This window comes from Eleginops maclovinus, chromosome 6 (genome assembly GCF_036324505.1).
Source record: "Eleginops maclovinus isolate JMC-PN-2008 ecotype Puerto Natales chromosome 6, JC_Emac_rtc_rv5, whole genome shotgun sequence".
Classification (NCBI taxonomy): Eukaryota; Metazoa; Chordata; class Actinopteri; order Perciformes; family Eleginopidae; genus Eleginops; species Eleginops maclovinus.
The window spans coordinates 19,220,622-19,242,635 of NC_086354.1; the positions used below are offsets into that span (position 1 = coordinate 19,220,622).

Consider the following 22,014-nt stretch of genomic DNA (forward strand, 5'->3'; position numbering starts at 1 on the left):
TGTAAAACACAAATGGCTCCTGTTTTAACTCTAGGCCTTGTTGTTTGTCGCTACACAACACATAAATAACTGCAGGTTTCAGCTCCCTTGGAATTAGGGGCGCGCTGCCTTGTTGGGATTAACAGCTCCCTGGCAGGGAAAGGATTGGGCATGTTTTAACAAGAGCGACTTTTCGGAGCGCTTTGGAGAAGGTAGCTGTTAGATCCCTTCTAAGGCGTAAGGGTGAGTGCAGGAGCCCCTCTGTACTTTTTGTGCTCATGTTAGTGATGAAAAGAGGCCATGTGACTATTTGGGGGAGCTGCTGGAATGTATTGTGATGCAGAGTCGCTGTCATAGCACATTTACTTTCCAGGCTTCAATTAGGTGCATGAGAGTGGAAGAGTGCTTACATGTTTGGAAAGAGGCCTCCCTGACTTGGCTACAGGCCATGCATAGGCCACAGCACTATAAATGAGAGAGTCCATTAACCTCAGATAGGAAAGAGTATCCATCAAGTTCAGCCTCAAAAACGAAAAGTATTGTCTTAGCAAACACTGTACGTGTCAGCAGGAAGAAATCTTTCTTTAGAGGCGTACAGCTACGACGTACTGGGAAAGGGAAGTGGGCCCAGTCGATGTCCCACTCTGCACTGACATACGGCAGCATCTTTTCCTGTAGCAGACTGGCGTCGAGGAAGAGCCCGAAGATGAATCATGTGTGAACCTCATTGTTCTTCCAGTCAAACACGTCTGTGTGAGCCTGGGTTTGTCACTAACCTCTGCCACAATGTCAACTTTTTCATGTTCTATATGCAGACCCTCAACGTTTCCTCACATGACTTCCCAGCACATTAGTTGACGATTAACTCAGAGATAGGTGTGGGCCTCCGGGTGCTTGCTTTTTCACACACAAGCAACCCAACATCTCTGGATGCTTTTCCTCCTTTTTGGCAATTTATACATTTTAAGCCCTCTACCTCACCTCTTGTAGATATTGAGGGACGTAAATAACACCAGTATGTCACACAGTGTTCATAAAAACAGAGCGAGTCCGCCTTATCACGCTGAACCCTGACCCTGTTGTTTTTGCTGTCTGTGAGTTACCGACGTACCTTGTGTGAGGTGGTTTGTAATGCAGCCACATGAAACAGACATCTTAAAGAGTGGCAGAGAGCGCATCCTTATGTAAGAGCACTTTAATAATCCCTGTCTGATGATTTCAAGCAGATTGATGTCATTACTGAGAGAGACACACCATAACTAATGCACCTGTTGTTGTGAGTGGCAGTGGGAGTACCACAATGATGGGTTTTCGATGGCTGTTTACCACAAACAGGGTCTACTTTATGCTGCTTCTTCCGCTTATAATAAAATGTATTAAACAGCTCTTACCTCGCTGTGTGCTTCATTATAGCCTTTTAGTTGACTTTCAGCTAAGCGCCAATCAAACTCTGGGGACACGTCAGTGCTGAAAGAGGTATTCAGAACTCTTACTAGGGTGTAGAAATACTCTGTTACAAGTCCTGCATTCAAAATCTTGCTTAGGTGGAATAACAGAAGCATAATCATCAAAATATAAATCTTTTCATACTGGATTATAATTATTGATGCGTTACCGTGTTAATTATTTTAATGTCACGGCGTGTCGCATAAAGTAGAAATAAAATGGGTCACCTGAACTCAGAAATAGTAATGACCCAAATCCCTACTGAAAACTCTCGCTACTTTTAGGAGATTGTTTTTGTTTGTTGACATATTCGGTTCAATGACATTTCTGCTTATTTCAGAAACCAAAAAGCACGCGGAAGCAGAGGCTGCTGAGAAAAAGTTTAGGATCTAGCAGTGAAAAACAAATTATTTCTCAAAGGAATTGGTGAAGACCAAACTAGAGCTAAAAGGCAGGTTGTCATGATTTTGTTTTATGTCTGTTTCCTGTTTTATTTTGAAATGTTTCCCCCTCTTGTGTCATGTTTAGCTTCACTTCCTGTCTGCTTTCCCCCCCTGTGCCTGATTGTGTCATTGTGTTCACCTGTTGCCCCTGTGTTTCTCCTCCCCCCTCCAGCTGTGCCTTGTCTTGTAACCCTTGTATATTTAGTCTCTGTTGCCCTTTTGTTTCTTGTTCGGTTGTCGTCGTTTCCCACCTGGTCTAGTCCATGTTACCTGCCTGTTCCTGTCCGTCCTTCAAGTGTCAAGTTGAGTATTTTTCATGCCCTGTATTCCCCAAGCTTTGCATTTTTGTTAACAGCTTTTTTTTTTTAAATAAAGCTTGGTTTTAGTTCCAACCCCCATACCTGTCTCCCCTTGTTTTACTGCACTTGGGTCCTGTTTCCCCCACCCGTGACACAGGTGTTTATAAGATGTTCTGCTTCCAGTGGCTGCAACAGCTTCCATTTGAATTATAGGTTTCTCTCCCACACACTCTCTCCCTGCCTGAAATGCCTCCATTGGACTCCTTTGTTTACATCCGTAACATTATGTTACGGATGCGTTTTTTCTTTGCTAACGCTCCAACACATACTTTGTGATAGGCTAAGGGACGGGACATCTCTAAGTGTTTGACAAATCACATCAGAGCCAGCCAGCTAACCAATCAGAGCAGACTGGGCTCTGGTTTCAGACGGAGGGTGAAAAGAGGTGCTCCAGCACAGACAGTGTGAGAAAAATAAAGAGCTTTTTGAACATGTGACAGTAGAGGAACAACACACAAATATTAGCCTGAAAATAAGCATCATTTTAACACATTTGTTGAGACGGTTAAATCACTGTCGAATGTTTAACACATGTGGTCCTTGTTTTATGTTACCTTCCTTTTTTCTCATCCCCTTCAGTGACATTGTTTCTGCTTTGTAAACCGCTTAAGAATCAGTTGCCAAAAAGCTCCGAATGTTGATGTTTTGCCAAATTCCTTTCCAGGACATCTATTTTTGTATACTGCTTGTCTTCTGGGTCTTATTTCCTGTCAACATAGCTTGTGAAATCAGTGTTTTTTGACAGTCCTCATGTAAATATCAGATGTTAAAGCTTCCTTGAAGGCACCACAGAGGAAGAGTTATTTCTCAAGCAGCATGACCACACGACATAACTGCCGACAGGAAACCAATAATTGGCGGGAAATTGTTCAAGCAAGTTTAAACACTCGCAAATATGATTTTTAATACTTCAGTTCAATGAATGAAAAACAAAGCCTGGTGGGGTAAATCTGTCGGAACAGGGTGTGCTTTGAAAATGTGTAACCAATTATTCAAGAGTGTGTTATTTGGCAATGGGCTAATGGATGCAGGAACAGACCACTGTGTTTGCAAGTTGTGGCTTGTTAACGGTGACACTTTCCAGATATTCAAGATAGTTAGTATGTTTCTCTGGTACAGGGACCAATGCTTTGCATGCTATGTATGGTACCAAAGGAAAGTGGTCTGAATGCCCACCAGATCTCATGGTGCAGAATAGCACTTATTACTGGATGTAGGATAGTGTTGCGACACTGGAAAACTAAAGGGGACATATCACTTAAGGAATGGATGGATGAAATAACCAAAATCTCCTCCTTTGAAAGAGTACGTTATAAGATGATGGACAGAGTAGATATTTACATTAAAATATGGGGCCCCTTTGTGGCGGCGACTTAAAGTGCTGAAGAGTTCCACCCTTTCAAATAATTCAACACCCCAAAAATGAAGCAACAATATGATGTAGTATGTATTTGATGTATAAATATAATGTGTGTATCCTGATAGGTGCAGGATGGTTTGCATACTGCGTATCATGTATATCGTGTATATCATGGAGGATGCTCTACCTCTGTACCGTTCCCTTTGTCCGTCTTTTCTGTTTTTGTCCTGTCTATGGTGTAGCTTGCTGTGGTACTTTGACATTTTGATATGTGAAGTGTTTAGCAGGCTGTGTTGGTAGGTATGTCTTTCTTTTTCTGAAAAACAATAAAATGACAATACCAACAAAAAAAAAGACAGTGAGTTTGTTGTATTTTTCAATCTTTCCATTGAAGCCCCTGGTTCTTATTGTCTGGTCTGGTCTGCAATAATAATAAAGTTGAATTTATTTATCTATAATTACACAGAAATGAAAGTGCTCCCATTCAAATCAACCACCGTTTCTCAAGATGTAAATAAATACACCAAAAAGATCAACAAAACATTATTTCACATCTGCTCTATTCAAACAGAAACAGAAAAAAACTAACTCAGATTAGAATAAGGATTAAACTACAACTACAAAGTTTATTTTCCTTGATTTGGGTGGTTGTACCACTAAAAGAACAACTCCAATGATGCTGCTAAATAACTGTCTTTACGGCACTGTAGGACAAACAAAATGTCTGAATTGAACATGGCTATTTATGAAATCTATTACTTGCAGTACTGAAACTAAAACATGCAAAACCACTTTTATGAGGAACCAACAGCCATAAGATTAAAACTTCATTTATGGCTGAAGATGATCTTTGTGGTCACCTTTCACCTCAAGGCAATCCACGACATGGTGCTGTAGTGGTGGTAAAGTGTGAGTGCTCCACCATCACAGACCCCAGCAGAGGTCAGGATTAGCAGGTTGTCTGGATTAGGAGACACGGCTCAAACCACTTCTCTTTAGTCCTCAGCAACAGGCAGCAGGCTGTTAGCATTCATGTTTTTATGACTCATTTATATTTTTGTTCAGAACATCCTCTATAACATAAAAACAGTTCTGAGCTATTATGCCCCCGATTTGGTCAAAACAGCACATGGGGTGTAATTTAAGTATTAGGCCTGAAAAAATGTTGTTGTTGTTGTTCTTTTTCTTCTTCTTCCTGTTCTTCTTCCTGTTCTTCTTCTTCTTGTTGTTGTTCTTGTTCTTGTTCTTCTTCGTCTTCGTCTTCGTCTTCGTCTTCGTCTTCGTCTTCGTCTTCTTCTTCTTCTTAAAATGATAACGGTTTGGTGAGATTTCTTTAAACATAGGTTATTTGTTTTGCAATCTAAATAAATTACCAATCAATATATACAATGGTCTGAAAAAAAAAATTGCACTTTTTCTGCACCACCTGAGTTCACCACATGATAAGCTTGAAAGCTGAGGATTTACTACAGCCATTTTCTTTTTGACGTTAATAATTATACTTTTAGGTTCATAGTAATATTGGGGTGGGGCTCTGAAGGAGCCTGAAGGGACACGTTGTCAGTGTTGTAAACTTTAATGACTTTCCGGATAGATTTATTGACTTTTGATCATGAGCTGCGGCCTTCTTTCATTGAAAAAAAAAGAACAACAGGCTGGGTTTTCAGTTATCATGAAAAGCTAACTTAGTGGCTTTCCTAATGATACCCATGCAAGCTTTAAGGAGATGTCTTTGAATGGGGTTAATGGTTCACTTTCACATCACATACAAATCTGAAAAAGAAGTGCTTATGGTGTATAGAAGATTAACTTCAGGTTGAATAACTAATTATAAAAGAGGGTATTTAAAGAAGGTATAAGGCACTTTTAAATGTGTTGTACTGACATACAACCAATCCACACGTAGAAAACAGCTCTAGAATATTTTGATACGTTTTAATTGGCTGTTTTTATGCATTTTATTGTATTTTGTAAATCTTGTTCAATTGAATTTGAACTTTTATGCTGAGGTGTTATTCTTTAAAGCACTCTGTTACAAAAATGAAAAGATAATTGTTTATTATTTGTTGTTGTATGATAGCATGTATCTAAACCTTAAATGCTACTGTAATAACCCCGTATGTAAAACATATCCTCTTCTCAAAATATCCATTACAAGCACAAAATACTGAAAACAAAACAAAAACCTAAACTTCTTACTTACCATATTTGTTGTTAGTGAAATATAAAACTGTTTATGTCCAGCTCATGAATTTGTTTTGGCTCATGGCTCCATGAAGTAATTCGCTAGGATTTAATCTCATTAGAGCACCTCACTCCTGCAGACTGCACAATCTGTGTGATTATATTTAAGATATGGAAATTATAGCCATGCAGTTCAGCTCTGCTTCCTCTTTAATACAAGATGCTCCTGCGTTGCAAGATGTCCTAATCGGCTCAGTAACTAATTATTTTTGTGCCATTGTAACCTTCCTCTTACAAATGACGCATGTTGAGAGGCGTTAGCCCGCATCACCTCTTGACCTTGCTATGTGCTCTTCCTTCCACCTCAGGAGTGTTGTTGGGAACATGTGAGAACCTCCAAGTTTTCCTCTCATGCTAAATAACTCCAAAATGCTGATGTTACTAATGAGCTCCTCTTGTGTTTTGCTTTTCTTCTAAGTGGCCCCTTCCGTCTGAATGAATGCCTGCAACAGCAGATAGTGGCTGGTGTTCGTTCGCACACGTGCAGACGAATCTCAACTAGAGAATTTTTCATGATAAAACGATGATTGAAATGTCACAGCTGCCACAGAAATCCCGTAATTGCAGCTTTTTTAGCATTCCAGTCAAATCTATTTCAGCATAATAAACAACAGGATATTATTATCTTGCACCGAGCAGGCTGCTGTGTAATCAGGTAGTGAATTAGCAGTGATGAAAGAGATGGCATTGGGGCACAATCTCAGCTCACATAAACAAGATATTTCCAGCCTCTGAAAGCTCCTGTGTGAAATCTGTGTTGATGGTTTTTTTCTATTAGAGCGTCCGAGTGTGAGAACATCACTGGATCAAACGGCGCATCATGTTCAGTTTCTAAACAATAGTTGAATCAGACAAGGGTTTTCCTTCCTCATGTCTTCCTCAAAAGCTTCCTAGAATAACAGAGGAACTTCTGAATTTCCGAACATGTATATACAACTTGTACTTCCTTGGATGTTTGTTGATACTGCGTACTTGGATTTGCAGGTTGCATATGATACTGCAGTGGTCCACATCTGTATTTCAAGACATCCCCAGGCCCTATCAGAAACACATATCACTTCATAAAAACAACCCCTGCAATGTATTAAATGTTGGATTTTAATTGTTGTTTAACACTATTAACTACATAAATAACATTTGTGCTACTCGTGACAGAGGCTAGAGCTTTTATACCAAAGTTGATGAAAAATGTTTCCCTGATGTCAATTTTTTTAAATGAATTATTCCATCCCTTAATCCATTACAATTCATAATATCTGTTCAAACCTGCTTACTTGTTGTTGTGCACTCCATTTAAAACTAAATGTGTCATGATATATGGAAGATGTATATGATATCCTATCAATGGATTTAACTTTAATTTAATTTCAGCACTTACAATATTGAGTACATCTTATCAATTATGTTTCAAACCTGCAAAAAAATGTGCAATCTATTTGACGAAACATGAAAGAAGTGTTTGTAAATGTTTCACAATTTGCAGTTAGTAAAATAGTTCAATACACCAGCTGCTCCTCTGTCTGTGGGATGTTGCAATGTGAACAAACAAAAGGGGAGATCAACAACAACTGAGACCGGGATGTGGTTAAAAAGTCTGCAAAAGAGCTTGAGCTAAGATTGATTGTTTCCAAGGTCCAGAGTGACTTTATTGTATTTAATTCTGAATCCAATTTCTTTCACTCTTTGCACAAATGTGTCAGGGGAGGGGTCAAAGCTGCAAAGCTGTGAGCCAATCCCAGTAATGGTCTATAACATACAAACGAATGATTATGATAATGATCTCCAAAAAACACAGTTTAATTTGAATAATTGTATTCATTTTAATAAAGACTACATTCGTCAAATAATTGGAAATATCCGTGATTAAGTATAATTATTTTAACTATAGTAGCATGGTCATTACATTTTGAAAGCAGAACAATTGTATTTTCTTGATGAAACTGAAATTATGTTTATTTATGTTTCAATTTTATTAAGCCATTCTTTTTGCCAATTTTTAAATTAGTTGGTCATTTAATGTGTTGATAAAACGTCACCTAACGTAATTAATCTCTAATATTTTATTATAATAATGTTTGTATTTGTAGAACAGGCCTAATGTAACTTGTGTATTAATATCATACTATATACACAGCCTTTTTGTTTATATATGTGTATATATATTTATTTATTAAAGTATAAAATTATAAAGTTAAAATAAACCAAAACCTAAAGAATATATATTGTTTTCTTCCGATTATAATTATTAATGCATTCATTCATTTATCACTTTACCTCTGCAGCTTGTAAGAGTAGATATCATTTTCATTATTAACTATATACTGCTGGAAAGCTTGATCTATAATAACATATCATCATATCTTTAGTTGATTATGTATTTTTTCAATTTAAGAAAGTAATTTAAGTGGTCAAGTAAATTAAGTGGAGTAGATAGTCCCTAATAATAGTAGCATAAAATGGAGTTATTCAAATAATGGACAACGGAGTAACACAAAGTATATACTTCAATACAGTACTAGTCAATGTACTTAGTTACTCTGTATATAAATAAATGCATTACTTTTCTGACGCGTTACCACCTGACAGTAGGATCAGTTTGTTGTGTAATCCAATAAGCTCCAGTCCGTATTTCCCCTGGAGCCCATCTGGCTCTCTGGCTCGGTTTGTTTACTGGCGGAGGCTGAAGAAGGGGATCCTACAGGACCTGCTGGGAGACTGTACAATCTACCTCTGTTTGTGGAAGAAGAACAGGGAAAAAACAACTTTATTTCCCCTGCTTTCCTCTCATTCAGATACACGCTTAGTTGCTGTGAGGGCAGGAGCCTAAACACAACTCGGAGCAATTATATGTTGGTTTTTTTTCTATTCCCAAACAAAAAAAGAAGAAGTGCCGAGCCACGACTGAAGTCTGTCAGAGAGTGGAGGTCTCACTGCAATCTCTGCACTGACTGAAGAGGACTCGTTGGAGCTAACCAGCGGAACATAATACACTTTATTTCCCAAGCAAGATAAATTCACTGCAGTGTGTGGTGTTCGCAGGAGTACTTGAGGGATTTTTTTTTTAATTTTAATTTTTACGAAAGACACGCTAACGTTACGCCACGCATGCCACAAGCATCGAGTCAGCAGCTCCAAAAAATCCTCTAAATTAAGTTATCAGTCGATTTAATGTGATTTTCTTGCATGCAAATTGACTCTTGTATTAATAATACCCTGTGCAGCTGTAAAGGTATGCGGGGGGTTTCTTAAAGTTAAAATGAATTGCGATAGTTGCTGAAAAGCAGCGCAAACTTCACTTGTGGCCTGGACTAGAGAGGTGGAGCTAGGCTAGGCTAGCTAGCTTAACGTTAGCATTTTTTCGGAACAACATATCTATTTTTGCATTTTTTTTCGGACACGGACAAACAAAACTGGGTCAGTTTATCCAACAAATGCATTTAAAGACATAAAATGAACTCTCATGTCCCGTGGTAGTGTGTGTTAAGGGTGCTTTTCCATGAGGTGGCTAACTTTAGCAGTGTTAGCTTGTATTTCAGTGAACACGTTGGATTCGTTCCTCCGCCCATCTTCCGGGATGTCTTTTATTTATTTTTGTTTACCTGTTGGCCCACGCCGCCAAACAAAACCAATTTCCTGAAGGCATTTCTCCTCCAGTCTGAACTGTGTCCTCGCCAAGGATTATTCTGTAATTGACCCGGAATAGTGCTGCATGATATTTTATTCCGAGTCAGTTATGTGGCTCCGGACTTGGTGTTTTGTTTTCACGGCTGTCTGCTTTGTGATGAGCTGTCATCGAGCAAGTGGAGAGGGTAAGTAACATTATTATCACCTTTATTCATAGTTTATCTCAAACATTTTAATTATGTGAAATTGTCTGAAAACGTGGTTGGGTGTACTGTTTTTGTATAAAACATAACAATTATGCAATATGCTAAGGATCAAGAAATGACAAATTACAAACCAAGACTACAATTCTATTTAGAAATGTCAGACGGTCAAATATTTTGCATTGTTTGTGTGTATTGCATGTGAAGGGATTAACAATGGCATCGAAAAAGATTGCTTATTCGTTAATTTCACCAAGATAGTGGGGAAATGACTGACTCTGCTTCTATATTTTGGTACAAACCATAGGAACCACAGCATTAAGACACATTCATTTTGACATTAATTGTCATGACAGTTTATAGAAATGATAAACTATACAATAGTCAGTGCAATTAAATTAAATTGAAAGACATGCTTGGACATATTTAAAACAGACTTATGATCATCATTGCTGCAAAATTGACATTCAAATAATTATTTTATGTTATTGATGGTGATTTTTTTGATGGCACGTAGGCAGCAACAGTGGTGTCGTAGACAGTCACTGCATTGAAGGGACAAAGGTTAACACTTATCGGCTATTTGTAGTCTGCAGGCACTGTAAACAATATATTTTTCTCCCAAATAAGTAAGCAGTCTGAGCATTAGCAAGAATTAAATGTCTGTTATTGTGAAAGGGAAAGCCTTGGCTTGTTGCTGCGGTCAGTGCAGGAATGCAACAATAAGCCCTCTTTACAGCTCCTGACAATCCCTTTCTATACTCAGCAGCCAGCAAGCTCCGGGTGATAAGAATGAATGAATAATATTTGCAATCACCCGGGGACATTTGAACATTTTTCCAACACCACAATCAGTATTTCTCACTCCTGGAATCTGTTAACCTAAGTATTGGTTGTATGTGTGAGGAAATGTAAAGCAAACTGGTGGGAACAATGTGCAAGTGTAGTGTGCATTTTAAGTATGACAACAACAGAATCCAGGCTGCTGAACAGTTCTTTAACTGTCCCATATACCAGCAAATGTTACAGTTTTGATCCAATCAGATGATTCACTGGATTTTACTGGTGCTTTATAAGTTAGATGATCATATTCCAAGTTAACAGCTCTTCATGTGGTTTCTGTTCAAACTTTTTGAAAAAGCTGGGTTTTTTTCAACTCATGGATTTGCATATTTGAAAGAAATGTGGCTTGTGTGTTCAGTCCATATCATAACTTTGTTTTGAGTTGGGAAATTAACTCTCACAGTATTGGGAAGACACAAGGCAGACATTTAAAATAAACAAAAAAGCTTCAAAAATCCTAATGAAGCTTAAAAACTCCACAATAAGGAATTAAAAATGTATATAGCTTTCAATTAAAACTCTGTAGTGTCATGGCTTGTATTCAAAAGAATAATTTCTATAATTGTTGCTCTCATTAATTTCCTTAAAATCTTTACATGCAACAAGGAATGGATGTCAAAATATATCACATTTCATTTTGGTGCACAATTGCAAAACATAATAAAGGCTTTAAAGATGCTTTTATTGGGATTATCACTCAGTAAATACTCCCTAAATGCACTTGTGTTTTGACCCTTTTTTGTGCTCTTTGCGAAAACATTGCTTCCAGGTTTGTGTGTCTTACAATAACGTTGACTCAAGCAACACACAATCCTCTTTTGTACGGTATAATAAGTTTGTCCACTTTATGTAAACACAGCATGTAGCCCCAGGTAGCTCAAAATCTCCCCGACTACTGCAGTGCTGCGTTTGGCTGTGGTCGGATTTAAAAGGCGCTCTGGAGGAAAAGCAAAGCACAAGCTCTCTCACCTTTCATCGGATTTTAGTGAGGGGCGAATAGAGCGATGTCATCAAACCAGTTTGAGCAAGAATTTTAAGACATAAATCAAAAGCAAGTTGTGTAATTGTGCACTTCAGCCCCTTCCACCCCCCTCGAGCTCCTCTCAGACTAGAGAGTGAACCGCAGAAGTGGAGAGAACCTGGGCCTCGCACCGGTCTATTTTATAAGCCTCACTGACCAGTGTCCAAGTCAGGAAACCTTGATGGAAACACTCACTTAATAATAGGAGCTTATATTTAGTGGCAGCGTGATAGTCATTTCCTTTTATTTATAATCAGATGGCTGCTAAAACGTTCAGATAGCTCCAGTTTTGGCCTCTTATTGTATTATTACATTCCAGTCACAGAGCTTACCATCTGTCTACCACAAAGGTAAATATAAACAACTGATCCCACTTACGTTTACAGTTGTTCTAGAAGGGCTTTCTAAAGTTTATATCTTACAATCATGATAAAGAAATATTCTGCTGTCTGCTGCACAATGACATTTGTATGCTGTTTCTCGAGTTGTCTCACGGTCTTCTTACAAATATGTCAGCTGGGAATAACTTAAGCTCGGGCTCAATTTGTACATCGTGAAACAAAATGTAAAAGACAGCTTTACCTCAGGCTGTTTGTCTCTATGTCTGAAGGTTTTTCTTTCTTAAAAACATTTTTATTAAGCCAAATAAGTTCATAGATACAGTAAATTGTTGGATCAAGATATAGAATTGTATTTTGAGATTGTAGTATCAATAGTAAGCAAATGAAAAAGAGAATAGAGAGTTAATAATGAAATGAATGGGTGAGGTATTCTAGCAACAATGATTAGTAGCAAATAAATGAGTTTCTCTTGTCTGGCAGGAGGTATGTCATCATCTGGATCGGAAACCGTTGCAGCTATGGAAATATTTCTAAAATCTTTTTTATCGTGCAGCAGAAATATAATAGGATAAAAAGTCTTTAAGGATTCTGGAAATGCTTTAGAAAAGTGTTAAGCCTGTCATTTTATATGAAATGTTGGGTTTTTCAGTTGCCCTTTGATGTACCTCAATAACGAGTTCCAATGAGCTTTAATGCCATGAAAATATTGTATCACAATATTGCCAAAGCACGATGTACAACATGAACCAAAAGAGGCACAAACAGCGTTTTTCCATCAGCTTGTTTCACCTCAGGATTTGTGTGGAGGTGGCCAGGTTGTCAGATTGCTGTGTTTTGGTAGTATTATAAAGCATCACTTTATCAAGAATGTAAAGCAGCGGGGGATCCGATGAAGCCCCCCAGCTGCCTGTTGTTGAGATGCACTACGGTCACAGCAGGTCTCGAAGGCAGGCAGCAATCCAGAGACCTGCTACTCGTGATTTAGGCGTCCCGACAATGAGGGCATTAGTAAAGGGATGAAACTGTCGCCCCCCCCCCTCCTGCACCACTACTTCTCCAAAAAACACTACAAACAAACTGCCACCGCTGTTTTTAAGAAGTCACAAGCACGTTTGACATGTATACAATAGAATCATCTTTACACTTGTCAACCCTCAACAAGGTCCGTTTAATCCCGGTTGACAAGTTCATGTTTGAACATTATATACTGCTTTGAAAATGGAGTAAACTGGCACTCCTTCACTCCGACCGTACAGGCGTCTGTCAAGCAAGCCTTGTTGTGTCACATCTTTACCCTTGACACCGTTAAGAGGAAATGAGCTTGTTGTTGTGCTCTCACACTTCAGAGGTAATAATTACCTCACTGCCAACATTCGCCGAGAGAATAATGTGTATACGAGTGCAGCTGGCGGGCGTTCACCAAATGATCTTTGGTCCGGAGCCAACAATACAGGATCCTCTTGAAACGCCCCACGAGGGAACTTTGTGGTTTAATAGGCTTTCTCTATAAGCCTGAATCACTTTTATTTAATTGTATTCTGTCTAATGTATTGAATTGTCATTGGGCTGCACTTGCTATGTCACCCCTACCTAACAGCTGGCTCATTTGATAACCTGCTCGGCCACCAGCCCTGCTATAAAGACATTTATAGGCGAGCCTGTACTCTTGAGACATTCACCAGGAATAGAGCTGCAGTGATAATTCAAGGGATCTTTATTTTAATCAACAGAAAAATAACCTGCAACCCCTTTGATATGAGGTTAATCGTAATTTTTCTCACAAAAGTGGTAGAAAATACTATTTTCAGCTTCTCATAAATTGAGATTTCCTGCCTTTTCTCAGTTTTCACATCATGTTAGATGCACTATATCATGGTTTTTGATTGACAAAACATAGCAATCAAACACCTTGAATTTGGAGACCGACAAACTTTTTCAAAATGTTCTGATATTTTGCAAATCAAATGATCGTTCGTTGCAGCCCTCTCCTTGAAGGTTGTGTCTCTTAGAGTTATAGTAATGCCACTGTCTTAACTGCTGTAATATATCTCAACCTGTGGAGCTCAAGCCAGGAGAAACCTCTCCTAATTAACCATAATTGCAGCCAGGAGCGTTTTTGAAGTAAAAGTCAAATGGGTGGTTTGCCGACACATCAAACATATCCTCGAGCCAAAACAGTTGTCAGAATTTCAACTTGTTTGCCTTTGATTTTACTTTAAGAACTATAGTGAGTAATGGATTGAAGTTGATTGATGTTTTTTGTGTTTACAGTGTATCTTTTATAACTGAGGGGTGGTGAGGTTTTATAGCCGTTCTTAAAGTGGATTACATCACACAACAGTTTGGAAAAGGTGAACGTGTATCTCGGTGACCTCGGCATTTTGTGGATTCGGGGTTAGTTGTAGCCTGGGTTGGAAAACAACAGAGCAGCGAAACCTTGAAAAGGGAAGTGTTGCAATCAGCGAGTGTTTGTTCCTGCATGCTCATTGAGGCCTCAGTTTTATCTGAGGCCCTGGGATAGTACACGCCACCAGTCTAACAACCTGTAGCCCCTCTGCTCCATCCACCTCCTTTTCAAGATCAGAAGCTTTAGTGCCTGTTGATGCTTGCAGCTGTATTGAAAGGATTGTGCTCAGACTGTGAAGAGCTGTCACCCTTTAGCATACAGTATTTGTGCTCTTGCTTCAGAGATATATCTCTGTGCATGATGATATAAAATTAGGGCTCGCTTGTGGCCTAGGCGTGTTTTACATCACGCATTCACAATGGTATCCATCTGGATTTATTACATTGGCATTGCATTAATACTCTTCTTGTTTACAACTTCTCTGCATTATGTACAGAATTGTGACATAGAAATTACAAAAGTAGGGTCACAGAAGTCAGTTGCCGGATGTGAAGAAATTGACGTTTTCTTGTTGTGGGCGTATTTCTTTACTTAATTTGATTAAGCTCTATGGATTTCATTTCATGCCTGGCTGACTCACTGTGGTGTGCTGACTGTGTGTACTGGGCCAGCTTCAGTGGATCTACACAAATCTGATTGCATTTCGCTTATATTTTGCAATAATGTGTAGTGGTTTAACTAACAATCACTTACTTGCCTGATTTATTAATCCATCAGAAATATTTAAAAAATACCCCGCACATCTTTTCCAAATCGTTGTCTTGGTTTGTGCATCCAAAAGTCCCAAACCAAAACATACTCAGTTTACATTTACTGTAAGTTTTGACAACAAAAAGAAGCAAATCCTCTCAATTTATAAACTGAAACCAGAAAATGTGTGCAGTATCTTTCTTTTGCTTGAAAGTTATCAAATAGTTGACAATTGTTCTCCGTCTAGTACATGTTGATGTTTGATTGACTAATCGTTCAGCTGTAATCAGAGACACAGATTGTATTTGTTACATACGTATGGAGTCTAGAAGTTAATAATGCTAGTGTTATTTCAAATCTTTTAATGATTGTCAACAAATGGCCTGAACAGTTTATCTATTCTTATTTGAGTAGGTTTTATACTAAATTGGTTGTCCTAACCATTTCCAGTTTAAGGTCCACTTCGAAGCTTTTCTTTTGGGCTTTTTATTTGATCTGGGCATTACGTTTCATCCATAGCATCTGTTGGCTTACAGTGACACAATACGTTGTGTTTTTAAATGCCATTTTAATTCATTTCCATGCCTGAGTGAGGGCACTTTGATTACATCCGTTTTCGAATAGTGCTCTACAAATCAGCATTGCCTGTCTTGTTAGTGGGATAAATGTTTTGTTTTGATCGATTCTTGACCAAGTGATGGGAAACCATCCTTCTGCTCCTTTTTAATTAACCTTAAAAGTTCATCTGCCTCAGAGGTGCGGGCACGGAGAGACTTGGGCCATTAGAGATCTGCTCCACTAATGACTCTAATCGTCGGTTCGCAGCACCCTGGCTGTGTTTTCGGTCTTGTCTGGCTCAGATTAGGTGATGTATAGAGAGCAGGAGCTGGCCTTGTCGCCATAGTAACCTTTGTGATGTCTCCCAGTTTGTTCTGTTTCTCAACAATACAGGCAGCATTTAAATTCTGGGATGCAACTGGTTCGTTTAGCTGGAGCTGTGTGAAGTCTTCATGGACATCATTTTTAGTTCTCTATGCCAGAGTGACAACAGGGCTGTTTTTATATATAAAATAGAAGCATCATTTCTGCCAAAGTTTAGTTTCTAAACTAACTGTTCACACATGGAGAAGTGGGCTTGGCCAATGTTTTCTCTGCCGTCGCTCTAAAATTCCTCACTTACACACCAAGGCTGCCATGTTCTAGTTTCCAATGTGAGCCACTATCAGTACGGCTGGAGTGTATTAGATTCTCTATTGGGAATGCGGTGCTAAAAATACTGGCCTGGCTGAAAGTGTACACTGATAGGAGCCTGGACTCGCCGCCCTGTGATGATTCGCCTTCTTCACAGGGTCACTCAGTGCTCTGCTGGAGACCACACTGTTCCCTGGTACACTGCTAGAGTCTTTGTCTATTAAATTGTTTAGTTTGAGTGTGTGTGGGGTCTTTTATGAAAAGATGGAGGCTCTTTGTAGCTTTTAAATGTGTTTTTCAATGGATCTCCAGGAGGCATTTATTGCAAATTCTTCCCGCAGTTGCCGTCATTTTGATTAGCAGTGTTTAATTTGGAGGTGGATGAGGTTTTGTGCTACGCCACGTCATGCTTACAATTCAGCTGTACTCCCGGGCCACAACCACAAAGGGAGCTGCACATCTAAATGTATGACATGTACTTTTTTATTATGCCAGGCTGCTGTTAATAGCTTGCAGTTTAAACCCATGTTAGGACATTTTGTGTGTATTCTAAACAAGCCTCAAAGTTGTAGGCTGAACTTTAGATAACTGCTGCGGGGTGAGTCTGCTGGTTAAGGTCATGCAGTGAAAAGCTTGTTGTTTGGACACCCAGCGATCGGACACTCCGTGTGTGAGTGTGACGGTTGTCTGGTAGTGTTATGCAACAGAAGGTGTATATACCTCTTCCCCCCCCTCATGGTTGACCAGTTAGCCCGATGCAGCCAGCTCTATGGTCGGTAAACAAATACAGTCCACTCTCCAGGCAGCACACCTCCAGCTGCAGCTATGACTTGTGAACTGTAAAATTGGGCCTGGAATGTCCCACATCGCAGCCGCAAAGGAAAACATCTTCATGAGCGTCATAACTTGTGTTATGTCACACAAAGCATATGCTTAAGAGTTTGGCTCATTTGCAGAACAGAGAGCTAAGGATATCCTCATTACTGTTAGCTCTGCTCATACAGAGCCCCCTGAGTGTGATATGGTTTAATGTATTTTCCAGGAGGTTTCAAAAGTTGTAGTGCCGTTGAAATTCATCCAGAGCTAAAAAAACAATGAGGTTAATTAGTTTAAAACACAAATATCTTTCCACATATAAGGAGAGAAGGTGCACCCCTTCCTCAAAACATAAATAAACAATAAAAATGGTTGTCAATAGTATTAATTAACTACCAATATTAACTGTAACATATTTACAGTAACTCATAGTATAGAGCCATACACTTGTATTCACCATTAACTAAGAAAACAGTCCGGTACCTGACACTTGATAAAGTCTAAACTAAGTGATTCACTGAAAAAAATCCCGATTTATAATTGCTATTTGAAACCCTACATCTGTTGTGTATATACAGTAGTAGCATTTGAAATGATTGAGACTGTATAAACGAAACTCATCTCTAGCATAGTTAAGGAATGTCTCATGAAACAGGATCATGTGTCTGGGTGAAGACTGACAAAGCCACAAATCTACTACTGGTGCAATATGCAATCATTAGTGCTTCAATCCCCACCCTCCCACCCAGACAAATATTTTTAATGCATTAGCTAGTGTTTTTTATGGTGTTGAGTTACAGAAGCAACTCCACAAATCAACTCGGCATTACCAAGGATGAGCACAGACTCGCTCTGATGACAGCACTCCATATTTGACAGTGGCTCGCGGCCAGATATGTGGTTGCTAAACAAAATGTCAGCAAAGATGGTCTGGTCTTTATCAAAGCCAGAGACATAACCACATATTTTTCAGTCAAATATCCCCTCTAATTACCAAGAAATCTATTTATTTTAATATTTTTTTACTCCTTGAGACCTTGTCTGACTTCTTTAACCTCCTTTTTCCAGTTTACAGAGCAGACATCTTGCCTAATGCATCAGTCACGTTCAGCAGTTGGAATCCGCCAACAACAGCACACCATACATTTACTGAGGGAAATCCTTTTTATTGTTGATGTCCAAAAGCCATAACATTTCCCTATCATAATAAAATAATGTTTAGTTACTCATAAAACGTAACTGTGCATCTTATCCTTTAAACAGAATGGTGTTTGTTTTGTGAGTCATCGATGAAGGTTGTACATCTAGTTTCTAAAGAACGCTTCTGTTTCCTTTTATATCTTTTCAGTTTGTCCGAGCAAGGACATCCGCAACAATGTGACCAACCTACGAACGCTAGAGAACTGCACTGTGATCGAAGGCCACCTGAAGATCTTACTCATGTTCAGGACCAAGCCTGAGGATTTCCGAGGCCTCAGTTACCCCAAACTGACGGTGGTCACCGACTACCTGTTGCTCTTCAGAGTTTACGGCATGGAGACCCTCAGCGATCTCTTCCCCAACCTGACGGTCATCAGAGGCAACAACTTGTTCTTCAACTACGCCCTGGTGATGTTCGAGATGCTCCAGCTGCGAGAGATCGGCCTCCATAGCTTGATGAACATCACCCGGGGAGCAGTGAGGATTGAGAAGAACCCCGATCTCTGCTACCTCTCCACTCTGGACTGGTCTAAGATCCTGGACACGGTGGAGGACAACTACATCATGGCTAACAAGAACGACAGAGAGTGCGGAGACGTTTGTCCGGGGGCGGCTATCGGAAAGACCACCTGTCAGACCACCACCATCAACGGACACTTCAGTGAACGCTGCTGGACCCAGAACAACTGTCAAAGAAGTAAGCCGTCTTTTTTTAAACGCACATGTTTATATATTTTGTATCTCTGTGATTGTTTGCGACAGAGCTGGAGCAATCTGATCCAGAACCATCAGACAACATATCCCGGCCCTGGGAGGCAAACATTTCATACACTTGACAATCATAGAGTTTGAAATGAACCAAATAATCAGACACTTTCTGGCAGGGATTTAAAATGCTATATAAATAGGACTCCCATTTGAATCTGGTGTGGCTGCAGTGTTATTCCTGGCCACTGGTGGCTGCAGGCTAAATGCAACCAAGAGAATGATTAATTGCTTATTCTTACACTTCTGATCATTGTAAAAACATTTGTAGGTCTAATTGTCAGCATATTGTTCAGCCCTACATCTTAAACATTTGTACTGAACTTGTTTTAGATGAGAAACCCTATCAAGTGCTTACCATTTTTCATAATTTCCCTACTGTTAAAAAGTTTCCAGTGACCAGTATTAGCTTATGTAGTTTTTCCTCAGCTACTTTCCGCCAACACATCATTATTTCCGCGTCCAACCGGTCTAACATTAACTGAATTCAACTCTCCATTTGGACCAAATTAAAGCACACGAGGGTTGGTGTTTGAAACAAAAATAGTTCCTTGATCAGCGACTGCTTGTAGCCTGAAGCTGTTTTGCCAAAAGTTGGTTGGGTCCGTTTTTTAGTGTTGAAATGTCAGAGCTGTGTCATGTGCTCAGGTTTAGTTAAGTAGGCCAAGTTCTGTGTCAATGCTGCTTGAACTGTACTCTAATGTGACACAACACCTCGTCTTTGAATGTTTACTCTCAATAGACTGAAGAGTTGTTATTGCTCACGGTGTGGACAAGGTAAAGAAGACCTCTCACGTCATGGGACATTTCACATTTTCCCATTTCCGCAAAGCTCCTGCGAGACGGGCCTTCCCTCTGTGTTCTGGTTTTTACTGTAAAATAACAAGCCCACCCATTTCACACTGCCAAAGAGTTCAAGTTCGAGTGCTGGGAAGAATTTTGCGCATGGGTGCTGTCTGAACACCTTGGCTCGCGCCATTGCCCAACAGTGCATGCATTAGGTTAACAGCTCTTTTGAACAAGTTTCCCTGCACGTCTGCCTTTCAAAACTCTTAGTAATGTTTGTTTTGTGTGGCAGCTACATGTTGAGCTGACCCTCATTATGCTCCTCAGTACCCTTTTCACTGGAGTGTTTTATTTATAGAATTTCCAGTAATGACTTGAATGATTGCTCAGCACAAATTGCTCAGAAACATGCCACATTTGAGTTAAGGAAGTGTTGTATGAAGATGATTTCCTTATTGTGTGCCACTCTGAAGATAAATCAAGCCCAAATGTTGACCGGCAAGCTCTGATCTCCAATCATTGGCCTGCATTCGGCACGGGCAGGGCCTGTGGTCTTGTGGTCTGTGACTTGCGGTTTTTTGCGTACTTTCACTAAGGCATGAAAAGATCTGTTAAGCCCTAGCTAGAACCACAGGACAGAGAGCAAGGCATTCCTTGTAGACTTCAGATGTGCCAGTTGCTCCTGCTTTTTATAGACCTACTGAAGTTTATAAAGTAAGCTGCTATTCCCAAATGTGTTGCTTTAGTAATATCCATCCTCTTCAGCTCTCAGGTCTGCTGTTGTTGTGACTTTATAAACAAACATGGAGGATTGGTCTGATCAGAAGTAGCATCTTAGAGGTAAAGCTGAAATATAATTTCAGCTTTTTTATGCCTAAAAATCTCACTCAATTAGGGACTGTCATGTTTTTTCGACTCGATAAAGTGTCTGTCAGCTCTCTTAATGAAAAAGGACAACAGCAAAGTGTACGCAGTGGTTAAGTGCCAGAGGTGACTGTGGGTCACACATCATTTCTGCAGTCTGTACACCAACAGAAAACAAAGCGGCAGAACCACGAGGCTTGGCTTAACGCCCATGTTTGGAGTCACAACCCGTTTTCCTTCCCTGCTTCTATAACAGGGGTAATTTGAACTCATCTCCTAATTTCCCCCTCCCTTTTACACCAAATTGGGTGCGTCCCTTAAGCAAAGTGGCAAAGCAAGGTTTCAGGAGATGCGCATCACCAAAGCTGATTAGATTTGGCTACAGAGACACACAAACGCACACCACGTCAAAGTGTTTAGTAGTGGCAAATTCAAGACCTCATCCTGTGCAGCATCTCTGTCATTCTTGAAATGAATTCCTCAAAATTATAATTTTTTCGAACTCTTTTGGTAAGTTATGGAGTTTTATTAGAAAAGAAACAACCTGTAACAGCCAATAATCAGTAGTTTTAAAGCTCCTTTTTCTGTTTGAGTTTTGTTGTGAACAAAGGTTTATACATTATGAAGTGTGTTTCAAAATAACGCAGGCTGTTTATTTCCTTCTAAAATAATTGAGTTGAATGGGTAAAAGGAAATGGTACCGTTGAGTGTATTTACTTGTGATGAAGTACCATTTCTTGCCAACAGCTATTTGAAGATAATGGGCATTTGATTATGTTTTGGTAATGGCTTTTATGTGGCACAGCTTGTTTGGGTGATAGGACCACGGCTTAGTCCTGAAAGGGCCTGGCAGCTGGACATATTGGCTGCAACTCAATAAGAAATCTGAGGCTTCCAATTGGGATATTATCTTTTTTCACTGCCGAGCTGCACGTACAGAATGTCCATCTGCCCCTCACATATTGTCTTTAATTTCGTGTAATATGTTTTCTTATTTATTTGGCACTTTATGTCTTTATTAGACAGCGGACTTAAGAGGGATAACGGGAAATGAAGGGAGGAGGATCGATGGTGAATGACATGCAACAATATCGGAAAACTGTGGTTTATGGTCAGCACCATAAAACCTTTTGGCCCTCAAGGGTGCCCCCTAATCTTGCATATTTAACAGGCGGTTTGTTATTCAAATGTGTTGAAAAGGCCACAAGAATTTAGATTGCTGTGAAAGGAAATCCAATGGCATTTTCCTATTTTTATGTGTATGATTCATTCTCACTAGATCCCATTTGTTAAGGGACATGCTTTCACCGTCATTTCCATCTTTACATAAGTTTAGAATGCAGCTTAGGTGTGTTCTCTTTCCCGAAGTAGCCTTTCTTGCATCGAGCCCACAGAGTTATACATGGGCCTGTATTTCCCAGGTGGCCAGTAC

The 22,014-nt window shown here is 39.5% G+C and overlaps 1 protein-coding gene across 1 annotated transcript in view; it reads left to right on the forward strand.

Annotated features, from left to right (window-relative positions):
* Positions 1 to 8,502: 8,502 nt before the first annotated feature.
* The window catches only part of insra (insulin receptor a), a 45,970-nt gene continuing 32,458 nt past the window's right edge, over positions 8,503 to 22,014 (forward strand). The window contains exons 1-2 of the mRNA XM_063885493.1: positions 8,503 to 9,640; positions 18,316 to 18,864. Coding sequence (XP_063741563.1) covers positions 9,541 to 9,640; positions 18,316 to 18,864 — 649 coding nt within the window. The 5' untranslated portion in view covers positions 8,503 to 9,540. The remainder of the gene's footprint in view (positions 9,641 to 18,315; positions 18,865 to 22,014) is intronic.